At 50.5% G+C, this 24738-nt stretch overlaps 3 protein-coding genes across 14 annotated transcripts; 1 reads left to right on the forward strand and 2 right to left on the reverse strand.

The window, feature by feature from the left end:
• Positions 1 to 484: 484 nt before the first annotated feature.
• On the reverse strand, positions 485 to 18252 carry LOC120947570 (mucin-19). Of its 12 annotated transcripts, none has more exons than XM_040363002.2 (12): positions 17060 to 17619; positions 15642 to 16581; positions 11524 to 15566; positions 8908 to 9038; positions 8188 to 8798; positions 5322 to 5827; positions 4761 to 5228; positions 4474 to 4665; positions 3885 to 4398; positions 3584 to 3809; positions 3305 to 3499; positions 485 to 3232 (listed from the first exon to the last, which is right to left on the reverse strand). In XM_040363002.2, the coding sequence occupies exons 2-12, from the start codon at positions 15834 to 15836 to the stop codon at positions 2823 to 2825; spliced, it is 7491 nt and encodes a 2496-aa protein (XP_040218936.2). In that variant the 5' UTR covers positions 15837 to 16581; positions 17060 to 17619; the 3' UTR covers positions 485 to 2822. The 12 variants fall into 12 exon arrangements, with proteins under 12 accessions (XP_040218936.2, XP_040218935.2, XP_049462643.1 ...); XM_040363001.2 differs by having other exon boundaries at positions 15639 to 16581; XM_049606686.1 differs by lacking the exon at positions 17060 to 17619 and adding an exon at positions 18044 to 18252 and having other exon boundaries at positions 11524 to 16581.
• Positions 18253 to 18646: 394 nt separating this feature from the next.
• On the forward strand, positions 18647 to 19657 carry LOC120950156 (N-alpha-acetyltransferase 20). Its single transcript, XM_040367967.2, has 4 exons — positions 18647 to 18847; positions 18937 to 19052; positions 19126 to 19255; positions 19350 to 19657. Exons 1-4 carry the CDS (start codon positions 18795 to 18797, stop codon positions 19570 to 19572), a joined length of 522 nt encoding a protein of 173 aa, XP_040223901.1. The 5' UTR covers positions 18647 to 18794; the 3' UTR covers positions 19573 to 19657.
• LOC120950155 (protein crooked neck) lies at positions 19616 to 22007 on the reverse strand. Its single transcript, XM_040367966.2, has 2 exons — positions 21874 to 22007; positions 19616 to 21803 (listed from the first exon to the last, which is right to left on the reverse strand). Exons 1-2 carry the CDS (start codon positions 21907 to 21909, stop codon positions 19677 to 19679), a joined length of 2163 nt encoding a protein of 720 aa, XP_040223900.1. The 5' UTR covers positions 21910 to 22007; the 3' UTR covers positions 19616 to 19676.
• Positions 22008 to 24738: the final 2731 nt, after the last annotated feature.

The raw sequence follows: 24738 nt of genomic DNA on the forward strand, positions 1-24738 counted from the left end.
TATTTTATTGCAGTACGAAGTAGAAACATTTAAGAAATTCCGGATATGAATAGATTAGTTTTGGTCAGCAGTTGTTTCTCGTTACTTGGGTACGGTACGATTTTTCGCAGCCGTCCGTTGTGTTTAGGTTTGCAGATCGATTTCTTCGTTGAGGCTGCACGTGTGCCATTTCCCATATTCTCTGTGGTCATCATGGCGGTCGACATAAAGGCCGTTATTTTTAAATACGAAACATTGATGAATCTAATTTAATGTCCCGAGTTACCACTAATATAACGTAAACCCTAATTAAACTGTTTTCCTTCTCAAAATCATTGACACAACTTAAACGATGAAAAAGTAAAATAATTTGAACCATGGAACTACGAATTTACAGTTTACAAATTACAACTAATGTAACACCACATGCGTTTCCCAACTGCAACCAGACATAACAAAACTACAAAAGTCATCATGATGGTACTTTCCGTGATAGTGAATCGGATATTTTTTAAAAAATGTATTCGTCAATATAATGCGCGGATTCCAATAAATTACATGCTATCATTGCGTATCTTTTCATCAATGTGCATTGATGCTTCTTTTAACCAATGTTACGTCGTGCATAGAATGCTCCTTGCAAGCCTCAGCACACTCTCACTCTCCATTTTCTACAACTTTCTACGTTTTTTTCGTATGCTTTTCTTCCGAACCGCAGTAGCAGCACTTAACAAGTGAATAATAGCTGATGTTTAGATAGCTCTGTTTAATCCTACGTTAAGAAACGCTAGCTGATAAATTATTACTTGCACTGTGCGAACATTTCGCACCCAATCGCACAATCTATAATTTGCTCTTAAACTTCTCTTTTCGACGCGCCGAATATGTGCATTTACAATATTACTGGATGTACGCATTAATTTTTTTTTGACTGGGGGATGTGTGCTCCTCATATATACAATCTCCACCGTCCGAACACTGCCTTCGGACCTACGGAGACGGGATGATTTGATTGCTTTATTCCTATTAACATGATTTTATCTTCTATCTCGGATATTCAACAACACAAAGCAGCTTACACATTTACAAGTCTCGCGTGTGCCTCTGTGTGCTCTGGGCTACAAGCATTTCTTCTTACACATCTCTCCTGCTTGGGCTCCAGCCATTGTTGTAGATTTGATGCTTTATATCCAGCTTCTACAATGGCCTGGGCGCTTTAGATTTCTAATTTATACAAAAAATAGCGTAATGTGTGCATTGTCACAAAATACAAGTAATAATTGTGTATGTGTGTGTGTGTTTTTTTCTTCTGTTTTTAATTGATTAGCATTAACCTACCGGGCCCGTTACAGTAAGCCATTGAAATCGGGAGCGAGATTCCCCAAAACTAACTAGCGAACAAATGCCACCCTGGCCATCGTTTTTTTCTTCTACTGGTGGCACACGAAAATGCTCCTCAGCAACAACACGTGTCAGAGGAATGGGAATCCATGCATCGTTTGTTAACACACTTAGTTACACATGGTTTTGGGCGCAGGGACCGCGAACACGCTAACGATATCTGATTGTTTCAACAAGGCTCGAAACGTATTACACAAGCATATACACACAACTCTCATATTATGCGCTTAGTCTTGCTGAATCCATACTATACATACGGTCGCCTCCACCGTCGCCTGGTGTAGTGGGATTAGTGGTAATGCTGACAAAATAACACATCTAACTAAATCTAAACGAGAGTCTTACAGAAGACGAGATTAGCAAAGGACTTACAAAGAACTAGCAGATCAGGGGTTATATAGCAGCTGTTCTGTATTCTGTTTTCCACGGCATGTGGAACTAATAAGTCGGGGAAAGCTTTTTCTCAAGCCCCGTTCAACCTAGAACAAACTTAATCTAAACTCTAGCATTAATGCCGCTGGTGTCTATTGTCCCCTCATCAATCATTCTGCCAGTTTCTGTCGACAAGCCTCACCACATTGGACCACATGGTTATATTCAAAGGGGACGACTGATGAAAGTAGAGTGAATGTTCAAGATGCATTGTGACTTACCAAATTACTTGACCAACTAACTAGCACGAGGCCCACGTACGTAGCGTAACAAAATAAAGTTCTAATGTTGCTCCTAGCTTCATAAAATTATAGTAATAATACTAAACACTAGAGCCAAAGTTAATGAAACAAGCCGTTTTTACATCTCCTCCCGTAATTACGAAACGATACTTCTGGATTAATTGCCTAACGAACATGTTTTACGTAACAAACTATTTTCCTACTGCACATACATGTTGGATAAAACCATTAAAAATAATTAAATGAATTAGTGTCTGCCAGCACACATTCGAGCGGCACTGTGCTATTATTAAACAGTATTTCTTCCCCTCGCCGGGCTGTGTATTTACAATAAGGTGGTTGAGTTGGCCTGTACATGCTTTGGATTTAAAAAAAAGAAGAGAAAATTACGCGTGTAGTACGAAGATTCGGAGCTGTTTGCAGGAATCAAAGGAGTAAAAAAAAACAAAACGGAAGCAATAAGCTGCATATAAAAAAAACAAGTCGGATAGCAAACTCAAGTTCAAATTAGTACGATTATTGACTAACATGAATAAAAAATAAAATGTAACCTCATTATGCGAACCTGTCCCTGTCCTTCCATTGCGCTTCTGGTTTGTTTTGTTTCATTTGACCTAACTTTGCCTCCAACCGATAACATTGTGCCATATCAATAGCATCGTCTTCTTAACATCTTTACCACTCCCCAACCGTACCCACCCAGCTGTGGCATAGCAGTAATAATGTTCCCCTTCACTTTTCATGATGATACCCATCCAAGAATTGTGATTATTGTGGTTTCATGGAAACCACACCGCCGGGACCACTAACAACCGGCGATGGCCTTATCCCACTCAACCCCTGAGTTGTTCCTGACAATAGCTTCCTCGGTTCAGTGTTATTATTATTGTTGTGGTTAAGCATTGCCACATTTTCGCTGTTTCCCTTGGGCGGAACTGGCTGCTGCTGTTGTTGCTGCTGCTGCTGAGATTGTTTTCGCTGCCGCACGCAAGGAACGCAGAGCGTTCGCAGGTGCTCCCGTATGTTCGTAAGCGAGTTTAAGCCGTACTCGTGCGTCCATTCGGCGACCATTGCCAGCTGTTGCCGTTGCTGGGCGGAAAGGTGCGGGTTCGGGTGACCTTCGGGCGTTTGGGCGCCGCATAAACCACAAATGGTGCATATGTTGCAATGCCATCGTCCTGTAGAATAATCGATTGGAAGTGGTTTCGGTTAGGCACAGTCCCATTAACATACACAACCAAAAAGCTTACCTTCGGGTAAATTGCGAAGCCCCTTGCAAGCCAAATGGTATCCTCTGTCACACTGATCACAGTACACCATTTTGCTGTCGATTGCTGCCGGTTGCCGGTTGCATTTCATGCACAGCTTGCACTCCGAGCACTGCCACTTGTACTGCTGCACACGTTTATACATCACCGAAGACATACCGATACAGGACGGATGGGCTATTGGAGGGGGTGGAGCGGAACAGAAAACACACAATCAAACATACTGAGCATATACCCCAGTCATAGCAGTGCGATAATTACCTTTCCGACGGCAACGAGTGCAGCGTACAAACAGTTCCGGTTTACTGTACTTGTTCTTATTCTCCGGTCCCATGCAAACGGCGCACAGGAACGGATTCAACGGGGGCCGTTTCACCGGTGTTACAACCGTTTCCTGCATGCGTTTACCACCACCCGCCGAAGGTACCGTACCACCTGTGGCGAGATTATTTTTCTTCTTAACGGCAATCAGCGGAACATCGGAATCCTGCCAAGAACAACAGCACCAGAAACGAAAAATTAATGTCATGCGAAAATGCAGACAACATGCAAATGTACTTACATCTGAATCGGTAGGTTCTTTACACACGACAGTGGGAGGTGCTACTACTGGCACACCGGCACTCATCGTTCGACTCGAACGTCTCACGGGGGTAGCAGCAACGGCCGCCGAAGGAACGGCAGGAGTAGATTCCGCCATGTTGCCCTTACCACCATGCGCAGCACTGGGTCGTCCTTTGCGCTTCTGACGACGTAATTCTTTCTTTACGCTCACATTACCGTCACCTTCATTATCGCTCGAGGACGATCCACTGCTCGATGCCGCGCGTCTACTTCGCCCCCCTTCCGCTTCATCGTCGCTGCTGCTGCTGCTGCTGCTGCCGCTGCTTCCACTGCTCGTGTCACTGTCGGTGCTGCTGCTGCTGTCGTCACTATCACTATCGCTGCTGCTACTGCTGCTATCGTCTTGAAGGAGACGCGCCTCTTCAGCCGCCACCAGCTTGCGATAGCGCTCGGACGAAACAATCTCCTGCAACTCAAACGGATCCAGCAGCACTGTGTTGATTGGATAGCACCTGAAAATGGTCCAAACAATGCATTTAGTTCACTGCACTAGAAAGCATCTACGGATTCCAACGACCAATACTTACGCCAACTCTTCCGGTGTGTAAGTAGTGTAATACTCGCTGAACTGCCCGGGTACAAGCGCCACCGGATAGTTGGTGGGCTGTGCCTTCGGCGTCGTTTGCTGGTGGCCCTCTGGGCGGGTGAGCTCCTGTCGCTTCGGTACCTGCACCACGTACGTTTGCAGATCCATGCACGCTCGCCTCGATTCTCGCCGTCTGTCGGTAATAAGCAAGTAAAAGCATTATGTCAATAGAAATAAAAAGAAAGCAATAGTAAAAAGGCTTTCGTTTCAACGGGCCAATATACTCACTCTTTGTTAAAGCTACAGTTCCAATTAGCAGCCGATTCGATCGCCTTTTCCTTCGCCAGCTGTGCGCGATCCACTGGTGCAGCGGCGACCACCGCACTGATCGCTTCCTGCTGCTGCCGCTGCCGGTTGCTCAGCTCGCGGAAATGCTTTTCGCGCGTGTACCGCGTGTACTCTTCGTACTTGTCCGGATAGTCGGCGCACATGATGTCCAGTATTTCCGAGGCGTACACGGCCGTCAGCCCCAGATCGCACATCTTCTCCGAGGCCAGCCCCTGCTCGAGGATGAAGTTGCGCTCCTCCATGTCCACCGGGCGCCGCATCAGGTCCGGGTACTTGCGCTTGAAGCTCTTCACGCCCAAATACTCCGCGATCTGTTCCTGTATCATGAACGTGTCGGCACCCCGCGTGCCCGGGCTGGGCGGCGGCCACTCGTACTCGGCCAGCAGGTCCACCGTAAACTGAGCACGACTGCAGAGGGGGAAAAGGGAAAAAGCATGAGCGGTAAGTAAATGTTGTCACAATCCTAGAGTGGAGCTGGTGAAAAAAAAACTGTACACTTACTGAGCATCGAGCACCTCCATTTTGCCCTTGTTTGGCCGCCGACTGCTACTGCTGTTGCTGTTGCCGGCGGACGTCGCACCCGAGATGGCTTCCTTTGGTGCCTCCGAAACGTTTGCCTCCGCCGTGCCCAGTTCTGCCCCCGGTTTTCCGTCCGCCGGGGCACCCGTCGCCGCACTCGGTAACGTTTGGTTGGTAGCATCCTGCGTAACGCTGGTGCTACTCAGGTACGAGCTTTGGGATTCTTCGTTCTGCTGCAAACACCCGTCACCGGTGCTGAGCAGCCGCACGGGGGTGGTGAAGTTAAAGTCTCCGCTCATGCGGGTATCCTCCTCGAACACCTGCAGCCCACCGGGCGTGCCGCCGGCACCATCCGCGGTTGGCGTCGTGCGCGAAGGCGTGACGCCAGCAGACGGCGTGTTTTCCGCGCTCGATGGCGGTGTGTTGGTTTTGATCTCATTTTTCGGCGTTTTCAGTGCACGCATATGCAGTTTCGGTCGGTTGGGATCCTGCAAAGAAAACAGAAAGAAAAAAAACATAAAATTTATTTCAATACATTTGTGTCAAGACGACTCTCGTTTACGCGAAAGCAGTAGAATACACCCTTGATGTGGAATGCTTCACACACCCCAGTATAAACACAGCGAACGCACGAATAGAGGCGCACGATTTACATGTGTGTTGGTATTTACTTCCCACCAACCACCCCTATTATCTCACACTCGTTCCATTGCGCTGTGTGTTGGTTTGGGGGGACAGACCGGAGCAGAGCGGCAGACTGGTGTGGCAAGATTGCGTTGAAAATCACAATTGCACTTCCCTTTCCCGTGTGTCATACTTCCTCTTCCTTCCGACTCCCCGTGCCCATACCGGCCATCACATGGGCCAATGCAACGAAACTCGTTTCTTGACACACTAACGCACACACGACGCCACGAGACTCACACAAAAGCAACACACACACGCACCCCATTGCTAGAAAGCTAGAATGGATTGAACTATGTTGCATTCGTCGCATCGACCATATGTAATGGCAAAGGGGCGCATACATAGACGTAAACTGTGGAAAGCATGTGCAACGAGCAGGTGCTCGCGGAAGGAGGCGCTCGAACCTTTACCACTAAAACTATAAGGTTTTCCTTCATCGCTTACCGTTTTTCTGTAAGCAATAATCCCATGTCGGCTACAATTAATGTCATACAAAAATCATCATTTGTTTGTACACCTATGGCGCTTCCGGAACAGTAACATCAAATTGTTACTAATACGAACTAACACAACCACCAGAGCAGTAGCTCATTCATTATCACCCTAAGTTGCACAGACACAGACACACGCACATATATTGGCAAGCAATTGCGCGAGTCAGCACACCACCTGGCGTGTGTTGTGTTTGGGGGAAGGGGAGACTGACTGCTGGCTCCACTCGCTCCGTATTTATTTTTTTATGAAACTCCGACGGTTGTGCAAATGGCAATCGCCTTTCCAACACACAAGGGCGATGATGTAATTTGATCGATTCCCAGCCAGTCTTCAAAAGTACAACTGCTGAGCAACGTCTTCGCCTTTGACGTGCACCATCATCATCATCACTCCATGTAGGAAAGACACGTAAAAAATATTTCCATAAATTGCAACCAATACACACTCGGTTTGTGTAGTAGAGACGATCGATAGCAATCAATAAAGCAAAGCGCCATGCAAACATTATACTGTCGACCGAACTGTCTCCCCCTGTATGTGTTGAAAGTGGATATAAATTAGTTGTTATGTTGTTTTTTTTCTTGTCTAAGTTCGATTTGTTTCAAGGGGCATTACACCACATGTACAAGCACCCCCGGGGGCGCACGGGGTACGATGATTTAGACAAGCCTCTCTCGGTGTCTATTTCAAGCTGGAACGCCCGACCGCAAAGATGCGTTCACCAACAGCCTCTCCTCACTTTCAAGCTTTCTCTCTTTTTCTTTTTCTGCATCTCTCTCTTTCTAGCGTGCGTTAGGTTAATGCACCCCGACATAACCAACACCAATGCAGTAGGAAAATAAGCGCCCCCCAGCAAGGAAGGTTTTCCATTTTCCATCATTGTTTTCCCCTCTGTGTGTGAAGCTATTTCTGGCCAGCACGCTTCAAGCACACTCACTCCCGCACGCCCCGCTTAAAAGACACTGCCGCATCCTTTTCCATTTGACAATCTCCTTCTAAATACGGAATATAATTGAGGTGAAGAAGCTATGGATTCGCATTTATGGACTGCTGTCTTTTAACTGTGCAATCCGTGTTACATACCAAAATGGAAACCAAAAAAAAAAAAACTACAACAAAACCGCCCGATTATCATCACGAATGGTGATGTATGCTACAGGTCAATGCGTTCATTTGCCCGATTCGTCAGCAGTGCGGCGGCTGCAGCCAGCCGCGGCCAGAAAGCCGAGCATTTTCCGAGTCCATCATCGCGGCTTTGGGACAAACGTCGGGCAACAAACCACTCGTACGCGATACCGCGCCGACGATCTGCGAGAAATGTCGACGACCGTACAACACGAGCGTCGAACCGCAACCGGCCATCTCACCCGGGGCTCGGTGTACTCGGTTTCGGAGAATCCACACCGCAACGATGACAGGCAGAGAGCACACACACGATGCGGTTTCGCGTTCGTCTAGCTTTCGTGTGCTACTACCAGGCAAACATAAATTCCCGAAGGAAACCCCAAATGTGTACACTAACCACCACTACCACCCATCCTATCGCCCTTCTACCACGCGCGCTCGGCTTGATTTCAAATCCACTCGAAGCTAGCCGGCGGAGGGTGAGTTGGTGCCTTCGGTTTTTGCATGCGCCGAAATCAACAAATTCGTCCCAACAACTTACCAAACCTCCCGCCATCGGTGTCATGAAGATGGCGTTGTTCTTGCTGTCACCGGGTACGGTTGGTCCCGAGTGTAACTCGCTGGCAGCATTACCGCCACCACCACCAACACCAAGCAGCATCGGCGACTCCAGCTCCAGAGCCTTCCGTCCCCGGCCTGCTTTAGCGCTTCCTCGTACCCCTTTCCGTCTGCTCGCCATACCACTGGTGCCGCGCGTCCCTCGTCCACGGCCTCTCGGTTTTGGCGTCACGTCCACCATAGCAGCGCCTACCGGTGAAAGTGGCATCTGCTGTTGCAGTAGCTGCTCCTGTTGCTGCTGCAGCGCATCGAGCAGCTGGCTCTTTGCCGCCTCCTCCGCTGCCGTTAGATCCGCAAACGAACCAACGAGATCGGCCGGTGGTGTGGCACTAGCAGCGGCCAGCATTGCTGCCATTGCCGCCTTTGCCGCCCCACGACCGCCCCTGGGTGTGCGGGGTCCTCGCGAACCGGCGCCTCGTCTGCCGCCCCGCGAGCGTGCACTACCACCAGCACCGCGGGGCGTTTGAAGGTGACCGAACAACAGCTGAAAGCCTTGCATAGCATCCGCGGAAGGATCGTGGCTGTTTGGCGTGCCTATTACAGAGAAAGTAAGAAAGAGAGAGAGAGAGGAAAAGTATGAAAAAAGGGAGGTAAATCAATCTGTAAAACATATTATGCTCTGGGGGTACAAATTACAACATACCGATAAACAATGGATCTACATTTCCATCGACAGGTGATGCTCCAGCTATGGGCGTACCGCCAAACATACTGGCTGCACCGTCCGCCAAACTCAGCTTTCCTCGACCTCTGCCTCGTCCACGTCCTCTTGTCCTGTGTGAAGAAAATGTTAAAAATGAAGACCTTTAGTAAACAATTTGCGACAGCTATGTTTTATTGCTAAAAAATCCTAATAATTACGTCCAGGAAAATGTTAACTTTTATGTGTAATTTTTCTCGCTCTTTTTATCGTTTTACAAAACAGCAACAAAAAAAAACCCGCAGAGGCACGGCACAACATATCGTGCAACATACCGTTTAGCTCCCTTATCGCAGCATCCTTTCCGCTCTCTCTCGTGCAGAGTTCTCACACAATCTGTATTCCTTCACCCCCTTTTACACAGGAAGAGTAGGCATTGGAAAAATTGCAACACAAAAAGAAGGGCGATGATGGGTGATGAAAGTCGAGAAGTGAACCGACTGCATGTAAACCGGATGGAATCGAGGCGCCGCGCTCCGAAAAGGCAGCGAGGGACAGAGGCAAACAAAAAACGACCGATTGGAAGAACCCACACTACCACCACCAACACCGCCGCCGGTGTTGCGGACCAGCGGGCGGGCAGCCGGGCCCACCGTGTTGATGCCAAGGACATCTACCGATGCGAGCACGCTCAAGCGTCTCGTCAGCTGATGCGTCGGAAATGACCGGGACGCGCGCGTGCTTACGCTCTCTCTCTCGCTCTCGTGTTGCGTGCGTTCACTCTCTTGCTTCTTGCGTTGTTTTTTTGCGTCTGCTGTTGCATAGAAAACCCCCGCCGGTGACAGAGTTCACCGGCGCAGACACGGGCTATACTCGAATGCTGGTCAGAGGCAAATCGGCGTCGCTATTCGTCGTTCCTCCTCTACCACGCACACACCGTCGCTCTCACGACAAATCACGCGGTTACTTCTGTCGGCCGACGACCGCCTTCTCCTCGCACGTGTGCCCGGTGCTGTCGGAATAGTTTTACTCACAATGATGCACAAGTGCTGGAATTACTGCTGGGCTCTTGACTTTAGGCGAGTAAAACGGGTTTCAACCGGGTTGCAGTTGTCGTTCTAAATAAAATAAAATGCCATGCGTTATAGAAAGGGTTTCGTTACTTTGAAAAGCAAAGATCGGAAAACGATTATTCGTCTACAAATCATTCTAATCTGACAATAGAAAAAAATCATCTCGGAAAATCTCTCGTTCCAGGATAAGGTTTTTAGCTGTCTCCGTAGGTTAAGTGACACAGAAGATGTACTCGTCATACGATTGACACGGAAAATGCGTGAAATTTGCAATTCATGTTTTGGGCATTGGGCAAATTTAACTCCTATTTTAGGAACTATTAAAGCCTATTTCTTTATATATTCCCCATTTTAATCAACTTAAAAACGTTATCCCTACGCGTAAGTGGAAAACATTTGATTATTTTGGAAGAAAAAAAGGTAATAGGTGACAAATTTATCACCGAAACTGTTAGTAATTCAATGTAATTAATCCCAAATCAAACGCATTCACTGTTACAAAATAATCTACGATATACACACCAACACTCAGAGGGAAACAAAAAATACCTTTGCTCTTAATTCGCACGAACGGGCTAAAACGGAAGTAGCATGGATTGCACACGATATCCAACAAAAGCTTCCCCCCCCCCCCGTCATCACGCCAGCAGGAGAGTCACGATTCTGCTGCAACCACAACCCATCGCACCAAACAACAACCACGAGAGCACACCAACCGTGCCCCGAGAAGAGAAGTGCGCGAGAGGAAAGAAAAGAAAGAGAGAGAGAGAGAGAGAGCGACCCCCAGCAGCGCGAGTACGATGATACGAGTACGCGTACACCCCGTACACATGCATGTGAGATAGTAGCATGCGGTGATGCGGTGCGGTGCCCAGGGACGACGCACACCGGCTGCTGCTGGCTGGTTCGCTGCCTTAGCCTAACGCTGGGCTGCCTCCTAAACTCTGACGCGGCAAGGTGAAAATTTGTTATGAAAGGAAGCAGCAAAACGGAATCGGAAAAAAACATCATCGCTCCCCCCCTTCCGCCCGGAGGAGATTCAAAATAGGCGGGCGCGCGCGCATCGCCCCAGCAGAAAGCAGCAGCAGCAGCATTCGATTACTAGACACGCACGGGCGTTGGGCGTAGTAAAGGGTGGGGGGGTTTGGAAAGAACCGGTAGAGATCGGCCGCTGCCGGGGAGGTCAAGGAAGCGTGTAATGTGCGTGTGTGTGTGTATATGTGGGGCAGAAGTTGTTTTGTTTGGTAGTGTCTCGGGCGCTGATAGAAATACGCGACACGATTTACCGGTACTAAGTGTCAAATTTGTTGGGAGGAATCGAGCCGGAGGAGTACGCAAAGCGTTAGCTGCGTTATCATAGCCCGCAAAAAAGAAACGATTTGTAGTACTGTCTTATTTTGCGCAAACATTCATCTTATCTTGACGGAGCACTGTAAAGGGATATGCTATCAGATATGTTGAGGGAAGAGTAAGTGAGCACGAGCAGTGTTTGACACATACGTTTAGGCTTAGTTTAAAGATTTACGTTACATTGATCGACACTTACCTTGGCGTCCGTGCCGGCGTCCTGGGCAGTGGCATTATACCTTCCATCAACTGCTGCGCGCCAAGCAACGCCCGATCCTCCGGTCGCAGTAGTGAGGGACCGCCATCGGCGCCTCCCATCATTGCCATCGCCAGCAGCACGTTGTTGTCGTTGGTGCTACCGTCCACTGAGTTGCTGTTCCCGCCGCCGTTCGTTTCCGTCGCGACATCGACGGATTGTTTCTTGGGGCGCCCGCGCGGCCTCTTGGAAGGCGTAGCCCCACCACCGCACTCGCCGTCCGTGCGCGCCTCGTCCACGCCCGAGTCCCGGTCCTGGTGCTTGTTGCTGAGTGCATCCTTCAGCAGCTGCCCAGCGCCACGGCGCGTACTCATGCGCACTCCGGCAGCCGGCGTCCGGCCGCTCGCCACTCCCGCCGGCGTCGCCAAAGCCGGTGCCGCGACGGAGCTGCTAACCGAGCTGGTGACGCTGCCGATCGAACTGTTGCTGGCGGTGCCATTCTTCTCGACCTCGCCACCGCCACCGCCAGCCATCGGGACGCTGCTGTAGAAGCTACTGCCCCCTCCGCTCAGCGATGCAGCCGATGGTTTCGAACCGCCGCGCAGCAGACTTTCAAGCGTTAAGCTTTCACGCAGCCCGGCCGCGGAGGAGGATGTCGGTGCATTCGCGTTCAGTGCGCGCGCCGGCTCATCTACTATCATGCAGTCGGAGCTGGAGCCTTCCTCGGGATCGTCTTGTGCCAGCAGTCCCAGCAGCTGCGATACGGCAGCACTAGCATCCAGCTCCTGCTGTCTCGCTGCAGCAGCTGCTGCGGCAGCGGCGGCGGCGGCGGCTGATCCAGCAGCACCGCGACCCCTTCGCGATTGCCGAGCAGCACCGCGTGGTGTCCCTCGCGTGCGTCTCGATCTGGGGGACGGCGCGGCAACAGCGCCACCGTCGGCAAGCAACGATGCGGGGTACATTCGCTCGGCCAGCTCCCTATCGTTGAGGGCCAACGGATCACCGGCGGACGGGTGGAGGGCTCGTGCAGTGGCAAACTTTTCCCTAGCACCACTCTCCTGCCTCGGCGCTTCGTTCTCCGACTTACTGTCGTCGTCTATCACAATCACATCGGCCACGGCACTGTTCGACATTGTGGCGCCGGTTGCGACCGTTGGTTGCCGCCGGCCCAGTTCCGCGTTTGGTGCTGTCTGTAGCTGATATTGGTGCTGCGATTGAAGCATTGACTGGCGCAGCAGGCCCTTCTGCTGCTCCAGTGCGTCCTGCATCTGCTGGGACAGCTTCAGCTGCGTGTGATCGAGCTTGCTCTTCTTCACCTCGGGCGACCCGGGTTCGCCCTGATCACCGCCACCACCGGAGGACGGCGAGGCAGGATCCGACCCGGCGGACGATGATGTGGCCGATGCCGAAACGGAGGTCGACGACGCGCACGATACCGACGAGGATGAGCCAGACGAGGAGAGCGTTGCGGTGCCTCCCATTGCACTCGCGGCCGGTCGTTTCAGCTCGTTCGCTAGTATGGAAATGCTGCCGCCCGCTGGAGCTACACTCGTTGGCTGTGCAGCGTCCAGTGCGGCACCTTCCAGCTGTTCCGCGCTTGTCGTCGATGTCGTCGTGGACGAGGAGCCTTTGTTAATTTTCAAAATAATTCTCGGCGAATCCGTCCCATCGGGCATACCGGCAGCGGCACTGTTCGTCGGCGAGTGGCCGGTATTGTTAGCCAGAGGCGGATGGCGCTCGACCGGACTGCCCGCAGCATCGTCCTGCGGTTTCGGGATCGGTTTCAAGGTCACCTTGGGCGTGGATAAGATTTCCGTTTCCTGGCCACGCGGATTGGCTAGCGTTTTGATTGTCACCTTCGGTATGACGATCGGTTTATGCGAATCGTCACACGAAGGCGGAGTCGAATCACCATCGTCTGACGTCAGCAGCGAGCGGTCCGTGGCATGCACTGTGCCAGACATCAGTTCCGCGTTTGTTTGGGGAGGAGGAGGCAGAATCGGTTTGATGTTAAGCCTTGTGACAACCGCGGCACCACCTGCCGCTGCGGATGAAGTGGGCGACCCGGCCAGTGCTGTGCTCGCCGAGTGTCCCGCAGGGTTAGTTTCGTGCTGCTGCTGCTGGTGTGGAGCTGAAGAAGGTACCTTGATTGTCATTCTCAGTGCCGTCGTCGGGGAGGTCGTTACCGCGGCCGACGTCGGTGCCGACGAGCACGATGAAATGGGCGATGATTCGAGAGAGTTAATACTGGTCTCACTGGAACTGCTGCTGTCCTCACCGGATTGCTTCGCCGGTGGCAGAATCGGTTTAATCGTCAGCTTCGGTACAGTGGGTGGCAATTCCGCCGTTCCGGCACTACTGCTGCCTTCCGCGGAACAGTTTTGGGTGGTCTCCTTCGGCGGCATCGGCTTGATCGTTAGCTTTGGGATCGAGCTAGAGCTGATGTTGGAGTGCTGATCGCTCGGGGAAGCCGGTTGCTGGGATTGGTGTTGCTGCAGCAGTTGAGAAACGCCTGGCGCACCGCCCGCCCCAACCGAATGGTGCTGCAGCTGCTCGCCGGAACAGCCGACCACGGAAGGAAGCAGCTTGGGCGAGAAGCTATTGCTCGTCGAAGACACCATCGAAACGTCGCTCGTTTCCGCCACCGTGCCGAGGCCAGTGGTCTTGATCGTTAGCTTTGGCAGCTTCGGTGGCTCCGGGAGTGGTTTGATGGTAACTTTGACGCCCTCCAAGCTGGTCAGCACCGGGGAAGACCCGAGTGTAGCAGAGGTGCTACAGTTCGCACCGGCCGACAGGGAGCTATTAACCGCAGTCGTTGTTCCGTCCTGCTGGTTCGTCTTTATGTGCAGCTTTGGAATCGGGCCACCGGGGACGCCTGCCTCAACACCGTCCGCTGCCTCCTTCACGCGCAAACTGTTGTGATGGTGGTGGTGGTGATGATGATGCGGATGGTGGTTGTCCATCTTAATCGTTAGCTTCGGAACTAGCGGCGTTGGCGAGCCGGTTCCACTGCTCTCCCCCCGGCTCTCCCCGACCGAGGGTAGTCCATCGCTGGGGTAGGTCGCTGTGTCCAGCGGACTCTGCTGTTGGTGATGATGGTGATGGTGATTGTGGTTATTAACGCCACGTATCGTTAGCTTAGGCACAATGTGTGGTTCCACCGCTCCGTCCCGGCCGTGGCTTGCCTCCAGCGAGGAAGCGGAACCCTTGATGAGTAGCTTAGGAATAATATGCATTTGCTCTACTGTGGCCGCCGCCGCCGCCGTACCCGTCGCCGACGATGATCCTTCCGTAGCGGTCGGCTCGTCGGCCGGATTGATGATCGGTTTAATGGTAAGCTTTGGAATGCTGCTATACGCAGGTAAAACCGCACTGTAGCCGACACAATTGTTTCCGTGATGCTCGGTACCGGTCAGCGTGGCGGACGATCCGGCCGACGATGACGCTGCCGCTGCTAGCCCGCTGATCGACGGGTTTTCTGCCACCATGGACGGCGGTGGCTTCGGAGGCTTAATGGTGATCTTGGGCGAACCGGGCACGTCCCGGATCGTGGGTGACAGCTGCTGAAAGTGATCCGGCCCACCGGAGCCGGCGGCACCGGACGTTAGCTTGATGACTGTCCGGATCGGTTCCCGGTCGCGGGCAAGGTTAATTTTTAACGGTTCCACCTTCCGCTCGGTGGACGGTACGACCACGCAGTCGCTGTCGTCCTCGCCCGATTCGACCTCCCCGAGCGGTGCTGCCGACGGAGCTGCCCGGTGATGAGATTCCTGAGGATCGCGCATGACGCTATTGCTACCGCTGCCGCCGCTCGTGCTATGATCAATCACTTGCTTCACGCTGTCTGTATGTGGCGCTGCGTTCAGTAGCGATCCGTCCGGTGCGAGCACACCGTTACCTTCCGTTAAAGCGCGCGGTTCGGAATGCTCCACATACTGTGCGCTGGTCGCGTTCGATGCTGCAGCATGGAGGGAGGACCCTGGTGGCCACGCTGGCGATTTCCGGTCGACGGTTGCTCGGTGTGTGCTAATAATCGCGTGGTGTTGCTGTTGAAAAGAACCATCCATTACAATCGCATTAGCATCGTGCTTAAGATTCGCTTCGCCGTATGATCGTACTACCGTTGCCCATTCGTCGGGCTGCTGTTGCTGCTGGTTGTCTAGGTAATGTACTGGTTGCTTTGGGATGCTAATAGAAGTCGCTAGTAGTGCACTGTCCCCAACAACACTGGCTACTTGTTGCGTCCGCTCGTCCGACACTTCGCGCTGAATCCTTCGTCCATCAAATGCTGCCAGATCGTTGTCGCCACTGCTCATCTCTTCCTAGCTGGACGGCGCGCTAGCGACGAATGTTAAATGCTGCCTTGTCGTGTGGTTGTCGCTCGTGGCGTGATAGTACAACTAGCAGGTCTCGGTACCCAAGCTTCCAAGAGGACGAAAAATGCTTGACGATGGACGCTTCCATTGCTTGCCGATGACGTTTGCCACCAAAAGCAACCGCATTGCCCCGCGCGGTTCGTCTACAGACAAGTGAATGTCCTTGCGAGAGATTGCTGCATATCGTCACACACTTTCCAACCAATCAATCACTTGCACGCACACACACACACACACTCGCGCAATACAATTCACACAATTCTTACGTCGTGGGGGAGGAATGCTTCGCTCTTGCTTTCATACTCTTAGGCACTTTTAACGCGAGATTGCGGAATATAAACAAGGACCTTTTGTCCGTTCCGGCACAAAAACACACAAACACACACACACACACACAGAAAAGCGTCACGCGCGTCTCCCCTTCCCAACGAGTTTGCACACTTCTGGTTTCTTCCGTTTTCTTTTCTTCTTTTCACACTGAACACTCCATAGACATCTTCATCATTACGACACTACTACACCACCCGCACACCCGCCGGGGATCGATCGGTCTTTTTGCCTTTATTTTGGGGAAAAATTGCACATCGAAGGTTTACAGCTCCGCAGGGGTGCAACGGTAAGCGCATCAATCCGGCACAGCTCTACACCACCTGCGTGTGTGTATGTGCATATGGAGAGGTCATCACTGTGAATGGGAAGAAAAGGGAAATTATTAGCGATTTCTTGCGTGCCAATTGCGCCAATGTTTCACCACCATCCCCCCCACGCATTCCTTCAACTCTACAACCGTTTTGCCGACCCGCTCTCATCACCACACAATGTCCGCACTACACTGGCTGCTTTATTTTCCTGGACCAGCCAAATCCGAAGCAATGGGTAATAGTAGAAAGAAAAAACACACCGTTCCACCTGAAACAGTACAACGCGCTCTGCCTTTGAGACACGATACGCACGCACACACTCACTCACACACACCCACAGTCAAGCATATGTGTATACACACATGCAGTACACCACACACTCGGGCACACAATTGATCAGCAAATAACGCACTCTACTATTATATTGATTAATGTTTCGCTGTCACTTTTTCCCCGTTTTCCCGTGCGGATAAAGCTGGCCGTCGCTTGGTTCGCGGGTCCGCTACGTCGGCGTTACCACACCAAATAATGCAGGTTGCTGCTGCTGCTGGGCTAACGTTGTCGAACATGGATCGGACGAGTACCGCAAACCCACAGCTGCTGTGCTTGTTGGCTGGGGCAAGCTGCTGTTTGCTTGCGTATGTCGACGACCATTTTCTTTCTGCAGTTCAACCCTCGAACACACCAGCAAAAAACCAACCAACACACCACCAAAAAACCAACACACTGACAGCGCGACAGGCGGGGTTGCTGCTACCTGGTTGAATACTTCACTTCTCGGAACCCGCTTGAAAGCAACCTAACAGACAGACAGTGGCCAATTGGCCCTCCTTGGGAAAAAATGGGCCCGATTTTATACCCGATTTTTGGTGCATCGATGCTGGTACTAGGAAAATGCGTTTTTTTGGCGTACAAAATAAAACGAAGCGCTCTATGAAAAGCCACTCAACCGGATGGTGCGAAAACACATGCGTGTCTACGTACGGAGCGTATGTACGTAGCCCAACACGGCTTAACTTCTTCCCCCGTCTTCAATGTTCCCTACACACAGAGAAACTGCCACCACTCAATACATCACAAATACACACACGCACTAGTGAGGGATGGGCTCGGGAGAAATCGGCGAAAATCACTCGAATTGCTCAAATGTCGCACAAAGGATCTTACAAAAGAAAATACAACAAGCACACCGAAAGAAGGTCGTGGGGATGAATGAATCTCAAAGAGATGCCCTCGATACTTCCGAAGGCACGCACACAAACGCGCGCGCTGACGTTAAGGGAAGGCGCGCTACTCACACGCGCACCGATACAGCCAACCAAGCACACCACACAGCACTGCCTCGGCACGGTCGTCGGCTTTGTTGCTATTGTTTCACCAACCAATTCGAACTGCACGCACGATACCCGGAAAAGAGCGGTCTTTATATTTACCATGTATCCAAATTCCAGTAGGCGACACCTTTCTTCATCCACTTTACGACCTGGTTTTCGCGCTAACTCTCACTTCTTGATCTTCTTCTGGTGCGTTGTATGATTGTCTGGTTTTGGTAGCAAGGATGCTTTATGGGAGTTTAATGATAGTTGCACTGAACTACACTTTTCTAAGCCTCCAACAAGCTAGGAACATGTAGCGCCGTACGGTGAATTCGGCTTTCTTTTCTTCTTCTGTTTCGTGAATGTTGTGCTTCTCTTCATGATCCTACCGCGTTTGGAAAATGTTTGCTGTTTGACGTTTGTTCCGTTTATTGTGCGTCGTTCAGGGCTTCATAACTTGCGTTTCAACGGATTCCACAAAAGGCCATTCAAATGCATTTTTTTGTAAAGAACTCCTAAAGACAGATTTTGTAAATATTCCGTAAAATATAACTTTAATTTTGTCCTTTGCTAATTACCGATACGTTGCCAAAAGGCCTTATCGTTTGTCTCAAGGTGGATTAAATAGATCAGGTTGTGAAAAGCACCTTTGGGCGGTCGCCATAGTTAAAGGATTGTCAAAATGCTCTTTATACCACCACCTGGTTTCTTGAATCCATCTTGGTTCGTCTTCAAGAATAGAATTTAGATACGTTTGCCCAAACGTGAATTAGATCGCTTTGAAAGTGAACTAAATCGCTCGGTGAATAATCGAACCGTATCAACCGAGTTGACAGAAAGTGCAAAAGAAAAACATTGCCAGCCGGCTGCGAGAGCTCGTGCACTTTTTAGTTATTTACTTTTATTGAAATTTCCCAATTAAAAACTTACACCTAGCCAACATGACCACCCTGAGGCCCTTCACCTGCAACGATATGTTCCGGTTCAACAAAGTGTGCGTGCAAAGAGCTTGGCGATGCAGCGCATTCTGGTACAGTGCGTTCGCTAACGACAAGATTGTTCCTTTTCTTCCCCGCCTCACAGGAACCTGGACCCACTGACCGAAACCTACTGCCTTTCGTTCTACATGCAGTACCTAGCACATTGGCCAGAGTACTTCCAGGTGGCAGAATCGCCGACCGGAGAAATCATGGGCTACAGTAACGTGTAACTTTGAACGTATCGCACGAGTGTGATTGTAATGGAGAAATATTTCTACTTCGCTTTCCACAGTTATGGGCAAGGCGGAAGGTCAAGGCGAAAGCTGGCACGGCCACGTAACGGCTCTTACCGTGTCGCCCGACTACCGACGGCTCGGCCTAGCAGCTACGCTGATGAGCTTCCTGGAGGATGTGAGCGAAAAGTATGCACGAGCCCAAACATCTCTCCCAAAACCTTGCCCTGAGTAGTGGTTTTTCGCTAAATCGCTTTCTCTGTGTCTTTTCCTCTTCGTCCAGGAAACGGTGCTACTTTGTAGATCTGTTTGTTCGCGTGAGCAATAAAATTGCCATCGAAATGTACACCAAGCTAGGCTACATCGTGTACCGGACGGTGCTCGAGTATTACGTCGGCGATCCGGACGAGGATGCGTACGACATGCGGAAGGCCTGCTCGAGGGATGTTCACAAAAAGTCCGTCATACCGCTGGAGCACCCGGTACGGCCCGAAGAGGTGGATTGATAACGACCCAAACGAGGCAGCGAATGTGGAAGTGAACAAAAAATAAAGTGCAGCTATTTATTACATTAGCTCCGCCGCAATAGTATGGGAAATCGGTAAGCATCTTATTCGTCCGCCGCTTCATTCGCTTCAGCGGATGGTTCTTGTTCTGCTCCGTCATCGTTAGGAGCTTCATCGTTGGCTGGTTGTTCTTCCTGTTGCTCTTCCGAACCTTCCACCTGCTCTGTCTGGTTCGTTTCCATCGGTGCCGCCACCGGTGGGTCAGTGTCCTGCTTCCGCTTCCAGTTCTTAGCCGCCGCCAGCAGCTTCAGATTCGGGCGTGCCATTTCGTCCTCGGGGAAGATGAAATCGAACACCTCCTCCCAGCCCTCCTCCACGCCCGACTCGGACACGATCTTCTGGCGCTTCTTCACCTTGCGCGGCATCCGTTCCAGCACCTTCTTGAGGGTCGCTTCGTCGCCGTGGTCGCGCTCAAAGTCCCGCCACGCTTCCAGCACCAGCACGCGCGACTCCTTCTCCGCCAAACCCTTCAGACACTCGTTGGCCCGCTCGTAGATGCGTCTTGCCAGTGGGACGTTCAGGCCTTCCTCCTCGTTCTCGGCGCTTATCTCAAACTTGGCGTACGATATCCACACCTTCACGTGGACGGTGCGCTCCAGCAGCCGTTCGTACAGTTGGCGCGCCAGCTGGAACTCGCCCTGTTGCACCTCGAAGTCGATGTAGCTTTTCCACAGCAGCTCGGGCATGTCGAGGCGGGGCTGCTGGATCGCCAGCTCGTAAATGGCGCGCGCCCGATCCGTATCGCCGAGCAGCGACTCCAGCTCGGCAAACTTCATCCACGTGGTGCAGTTCTCCGGTCCAAACTCGAGGAACTTTTCGTACAGAATGCGGCACCGGTCGAACTCGCGCAGCTGTATCTCGAGATCGATGTACCCCCGAAAGAGCTTGTCCCGCGGGCAGCGTCCGATCGCCATGCCGAGCGTTTTGCGCGCGGTTTGCAAGTTTTTGCAGCGAATTTCGAACTGCGCGTACAGCAGCCAGATTTTGCTGAACGTAAACAGCTTGTGCGGTATCAGCTCGAGGCAGGTGCAGTAGATCTGTCTCGTGCGCTCGAGATCCTCCGTTTCCAGCTCCTCGTACAGTGCGTAGTTGATCCACAGGTAGATGTACCGGCGCCACAGATTCTTGTCCTTCGCCGGCGGAACGTTCGCGATCGCCCGCTCGTACGTTTCGCGTATCAGCTCCGGATCGTTCTCGTTCTCCACCAGGCGCAGATAGTCGAACCAGGCGTCGTAGTTGGTTGGATTTTCGTTCACCTCCTGCTCGTACTGGAACTTGCGCTTCGACACGATCACATCCTCGATGCCCGACCGGTCGCCGTACTTTTTCTCGTGTATCGTGTACGCCTTGTACAGCTCCGTCGTGCGATCCTTCGGCAGGTGGTCCAGCGCGTACTTGTAGATGACGCGCACCCGGTCGTGCTCCTTCTGGCCCTCCTCGAAGCGAGCGAACGCGATGAACAGCCGCTCGTCGGCGTGATCGTCGCCGAAGAACTCGATCGCCCGCTCGTACACAGTGCGCGACCCATTGATGAACCCGTGCGCCTCCTCGAACCGGGCGTACTTGATCCAGTTCTTCACCTCCGGATGTACCATCACGAACCGCTCGTAGATCGTGCGGGCCCGGTCGATCTCTTTGTAGCGCAGCTCGAAGTTGATGTACGTTTGCCACGCCTGCTCCTCCGGTTGCCATTCCATCCAGCGCTCAAACACCTGCCGGGCGCCGGCCACATTCTCCAGCATTTCCTCCATGTACGTGTACTTGTACCAGAACTGGTTGACACGCGGCAGTATCGTGACCGCCCGGTCCCACAGATTGCGCGCATGGTTCACCTGCCGGTGCTTCATCTCCATCTCCGCGTACTTCAGCCATATCGTAATGTTCCGATGGTCGTTATCGATCGCACGCTCCCAGATCGACCGGGCGCGCTGAATTTCCTTCTGCGACTCTTCCCACTGGGCGTACTTGATCCAGTTACTGACGACCATGCGGTTTTTGCGCAGATTGTCCTCGAACGTTTTGCGCTTCCGCTGCTGGTAGTCGGCCAGCTCGGCCGCATCGGAAATCTTTTGCTTCGGCGGCGGTGGCAGAATTTCCAGATCACGCTCCTTCGCCTCACGCAGCAGCTGTTCTGCGGTGATTTGCACCTCCGCTGGTGCTTTGTTTTTCACCTACAATACCATTCGCATGGAGACGTGTTACAAAACGAAACTGTTGCCAAACGGCGCAAGCAATACGTACCTTTGCCACTTTGGGCATTTTCTGTGGTTTCTCCATGGTGGTGGATGGTTTTTGTTGAAATTTTTAACGCAATTCACCTGGTTGCGTTGCGTATGGCGCCGCTTCTGAACAAGCATCAAAACAAAGCGACGAAGCTGTCAAATTCGCTACAGTGCAGTCCAAAATTTGCCGCTCGTTTGTTTTCCCAAACATCACACTCTTAGGTACCGCTCTGACAACTGCAAGAAAACCGGTTGTCTGTCAAACACATGCAACATGTTTGCTACCGGTTATATCCCGGAAATGCTGCGTTTATCGTATGTCACTGATTATAGATTGTTTATAATTGAAATATTGATTTGTTTTGGGGATTATACAATGGAGCGCCGGTTATCCGGGCGCATCTGTACTCGACCACGCCCGTATACTGGAATACATAACACGGATAATGAGTCGAAATATATATTTTATCACAAGTTCCTTATTTTTTTTTTGGAAATTTATATTATGTTTTGGTTAAAACTAGGCAGTTATCATTAATTTCATGATTTTCCAATGAGAATATTTGAAATGTACCATGGTTTATAGCGTTTTTTGTTATGCCAACGTGCTGTGCCCAAGTGCCACAAATCCACTAAACGACCAGTAAACGGCTTCTAAACGACTCAAGTTCTCTACCTAAACGGAATATAGAAAGACTTCGTTTAGCAGACGACAAACGACTCATGCATTCTAAAAATAGCGAAAAAACTGGTGGCGCTCTCTGTTGGTGGGATACCCCAACCAGTTGAGCTTCATCGCTTGGAGGAGAGCTTTCTCATTTCCTCTGTACTGTTGTATGGTTTCGCATTGAAGTTATGCATCGCTAGAACTAGAACGGCGATACAATTGTTTAAATACTAAACTCCAATGAAAACTACCAGCACTGAAGCAAGAGATTTGAGTAGTGGTCGTTGGTGTTGATACCCACGTATCTGACCACACGACCATTCATATAGATTTTTGCTCGGAAAGTTAGAAGGCTATATAGGTCATGATAAGGTGAAACTTGTCGAAACACATTGCAAGAAAAGGATAGCAATATAATAATCAGTTTTAATACGCCATCTATTGATCAAACCAATGAAGCTGTGGAGCTTTCATTTTTTTCTATGGATATTCAATTTTCCAGTCGTTTAAGCTTAATCTGTGGCGCTTGGGTGGTAACCGTTTTTTTGCAAATACCCTCCTCAGCACGCAATGTCACTTTTGTATTGAACTGTCATTTCTCAACAGCACGGATAAACGGACTGCCGGATAAAAGGTACCCAGATAAACGACCCTCCATTGTCGTTTAAAAAAATGCTATTATCCTAAAACTCACTAATGGAACAAGAAAATTGCAACCAAACTGTTGTAAATTTTGCTTTGCTGGCGATTAAAGTTTGTTAATGTATAATTTGATTAAAGTTCTGTTACGAAAATTTAAGGGCTTTTACGAAACTTTAAGAAAAATATGTATGGTTTAAGCTCATACTCATTCTGCTTAATCAAATTCAGCCAACATCTTAACCATAGCAGCCTAGTACCTTTCCATCCCACAAACCCTTCCGAATTGTCTCCTAGCGTGAATTGTGAAGCAGACCCCTATTCGAACATTGCTTTTATTACTACGCTATTGTCAGCGTGTGCATCCCGCACACGCGATTTTCGAACGGAATCACTTTTACTCAACTCTTCCTCAATTTCAACCTCATTACGAAGGGCAGCATCACCACTGTTATTAGTAAGGGTCGGATAATCTTGTGGTTTGGCCACGGAAAAGGGTACGCCATCCCTTCGAGAGAAAAAAACCCCTCTAACAGACAGACACTTTCCCTCGCACCGAAAGAAACCTTGTTCGCACCGCACACCGCTCACTCTGGTTCGCGCTCCGGCCTCCTCCGGCAAACCGATCGATCGATCAAGGGAAAAGGGTTATGACGATAAAACGCGACAGGAATACGGAACCTTTCATCATCGTTGTCCTGGGGGCGAGCAGAGTCGCAATTGGTTGCACATCTACGGCCAAGCATCTATGTGCCAGCATGTGAAACAATGAGGAAACTTTCGGTATTGCAGACGACAGCTTCCGCCTCCAATCCGGCAAACGGTGCTCCGTGGACAAACACACAAACGGGGTTTAATGCGAACCAGGAAATGATGCTGTCGGTGGAATTAGTCAGGGGACGCAGACTCTACTTACTGTTCATTCGCTGCATGCCCACGGAAAGTGGAACGGGGAAGTTTACATTACACAGCAGGAATTGCATGCATCGCAACGTGAACGTTTTATTTGGAGGGGCCACCCTTTCATAGCTTCGTTGGGGTATCTTCCCTCGTTTTTGCATCCAAAAACGCGGAAGAAGGGTGAAAAGTAAAGTGATAATGAAATAAAAGAGGCCCATGCTGAGGCTAGGCTTGAGGGCGATGCGCATTTCCACAGAAGAATTAAGCGAAAATGGATAAATTTTCGGAAATGAACAATGGTTTTGTTTTACCAAGTCGAAACAGATACAAAAATATAAATGAAAAATATAACAAAAATAAATTTAATACGTAAAATACGCAGGAGAGAATGGGAACGTATACAAGTTTAACTAAAACCAATAGCAAGATCAAGTGTAAAATACACCAACCATACGTTCCGCCACGGATACAACACTGTAAACTCAAGGTAAAAGGATTAAATCTATCCCAGTTCACATTGGACGCAAAGTCACACAATAAAATGGCCATAGGCCATAGGCACACCATAAAATTTCTCCTCCAGCAACACTCCGGCCCGTAAACCCGCCGTTGACGGGGCTGTGTCCTCGTTTCGGGCATATACATACATATTAACTTTACACCTCCTTCATTAACCCC

This window comes from Anopheles coluzzii, chromosome 2 (genome assembly GCF_943734685.1).
Source record: "Anopheles coluzzii chromosome 2, AcolN3, whole genome shotgun sequence".
Lineage (NCBI taxonomy): Eukaryota > Metazoa > Arthropoda > Insecta > Diptera > Culicidae > Anopheles > Anopheles coluzzii.

Excerpts from the sequence above, each read along its gene's own strand:
- LOC120950155 (XM_040367966.2), bottom strand. The coding sequence starts at position 21,909 with ATGGAGAAACCACAGAAAATGCCCAAAGTGGCAAAG. Across the intron at positions 21,804-21,873 it reads AAATGCCCAAAGTGGCAAAG|GTGAAAAACAAAGCACCAGC; the intron begins GTACGTATTGCT and ends ATGGTATTGTAG.
- LOC120950156 (XM_040367967.2), top strand. The coding sequence starts at position 18,795 with ATGACCACCCTGAGGCCCTTCACCTGCAACGATATGTTCCGGTTCAAC. Across the intron at positions 19,053-19,125 it reads CGGAGAAATCATGGGCTACA|TTATGGGCAAGGCGGAAGGT; the intron begins GTAACGTGTAAC and ends CGCTTTCCACAG. Across the intron at positions 19,256-19,349 it reads CTGGAGGATGTGAGCGAAAA|GAAACGGTGCTACTTTGTAG; the intron begins GTATGCACGAGC and ends CTCTTCGTCCAG.
- LOC120947570 (XM_049606686.1), bottom strand. The coding sequence starts at position 15,836 with ATGAGCAGTGGCGACAACGATCTGGCAGCATTTGATGGACGAAGGATT. Across the intron at positions 5,828-8,187 it reads CACCGATGGCGGGAGGTTTG|GATCCCAACCGACCGAAACT; the intron begins GTAAGTTGTTGG and ends TTTTCTTTGCAG. Across the intron at positions 5,229-5,321 it reads ATGGAGGTGCTCGATGCTCA|TCGTGCTCAGTTTACGGTGG; the intron begins GTAAGTGTACAG and ends CCCCCTCTGCAG.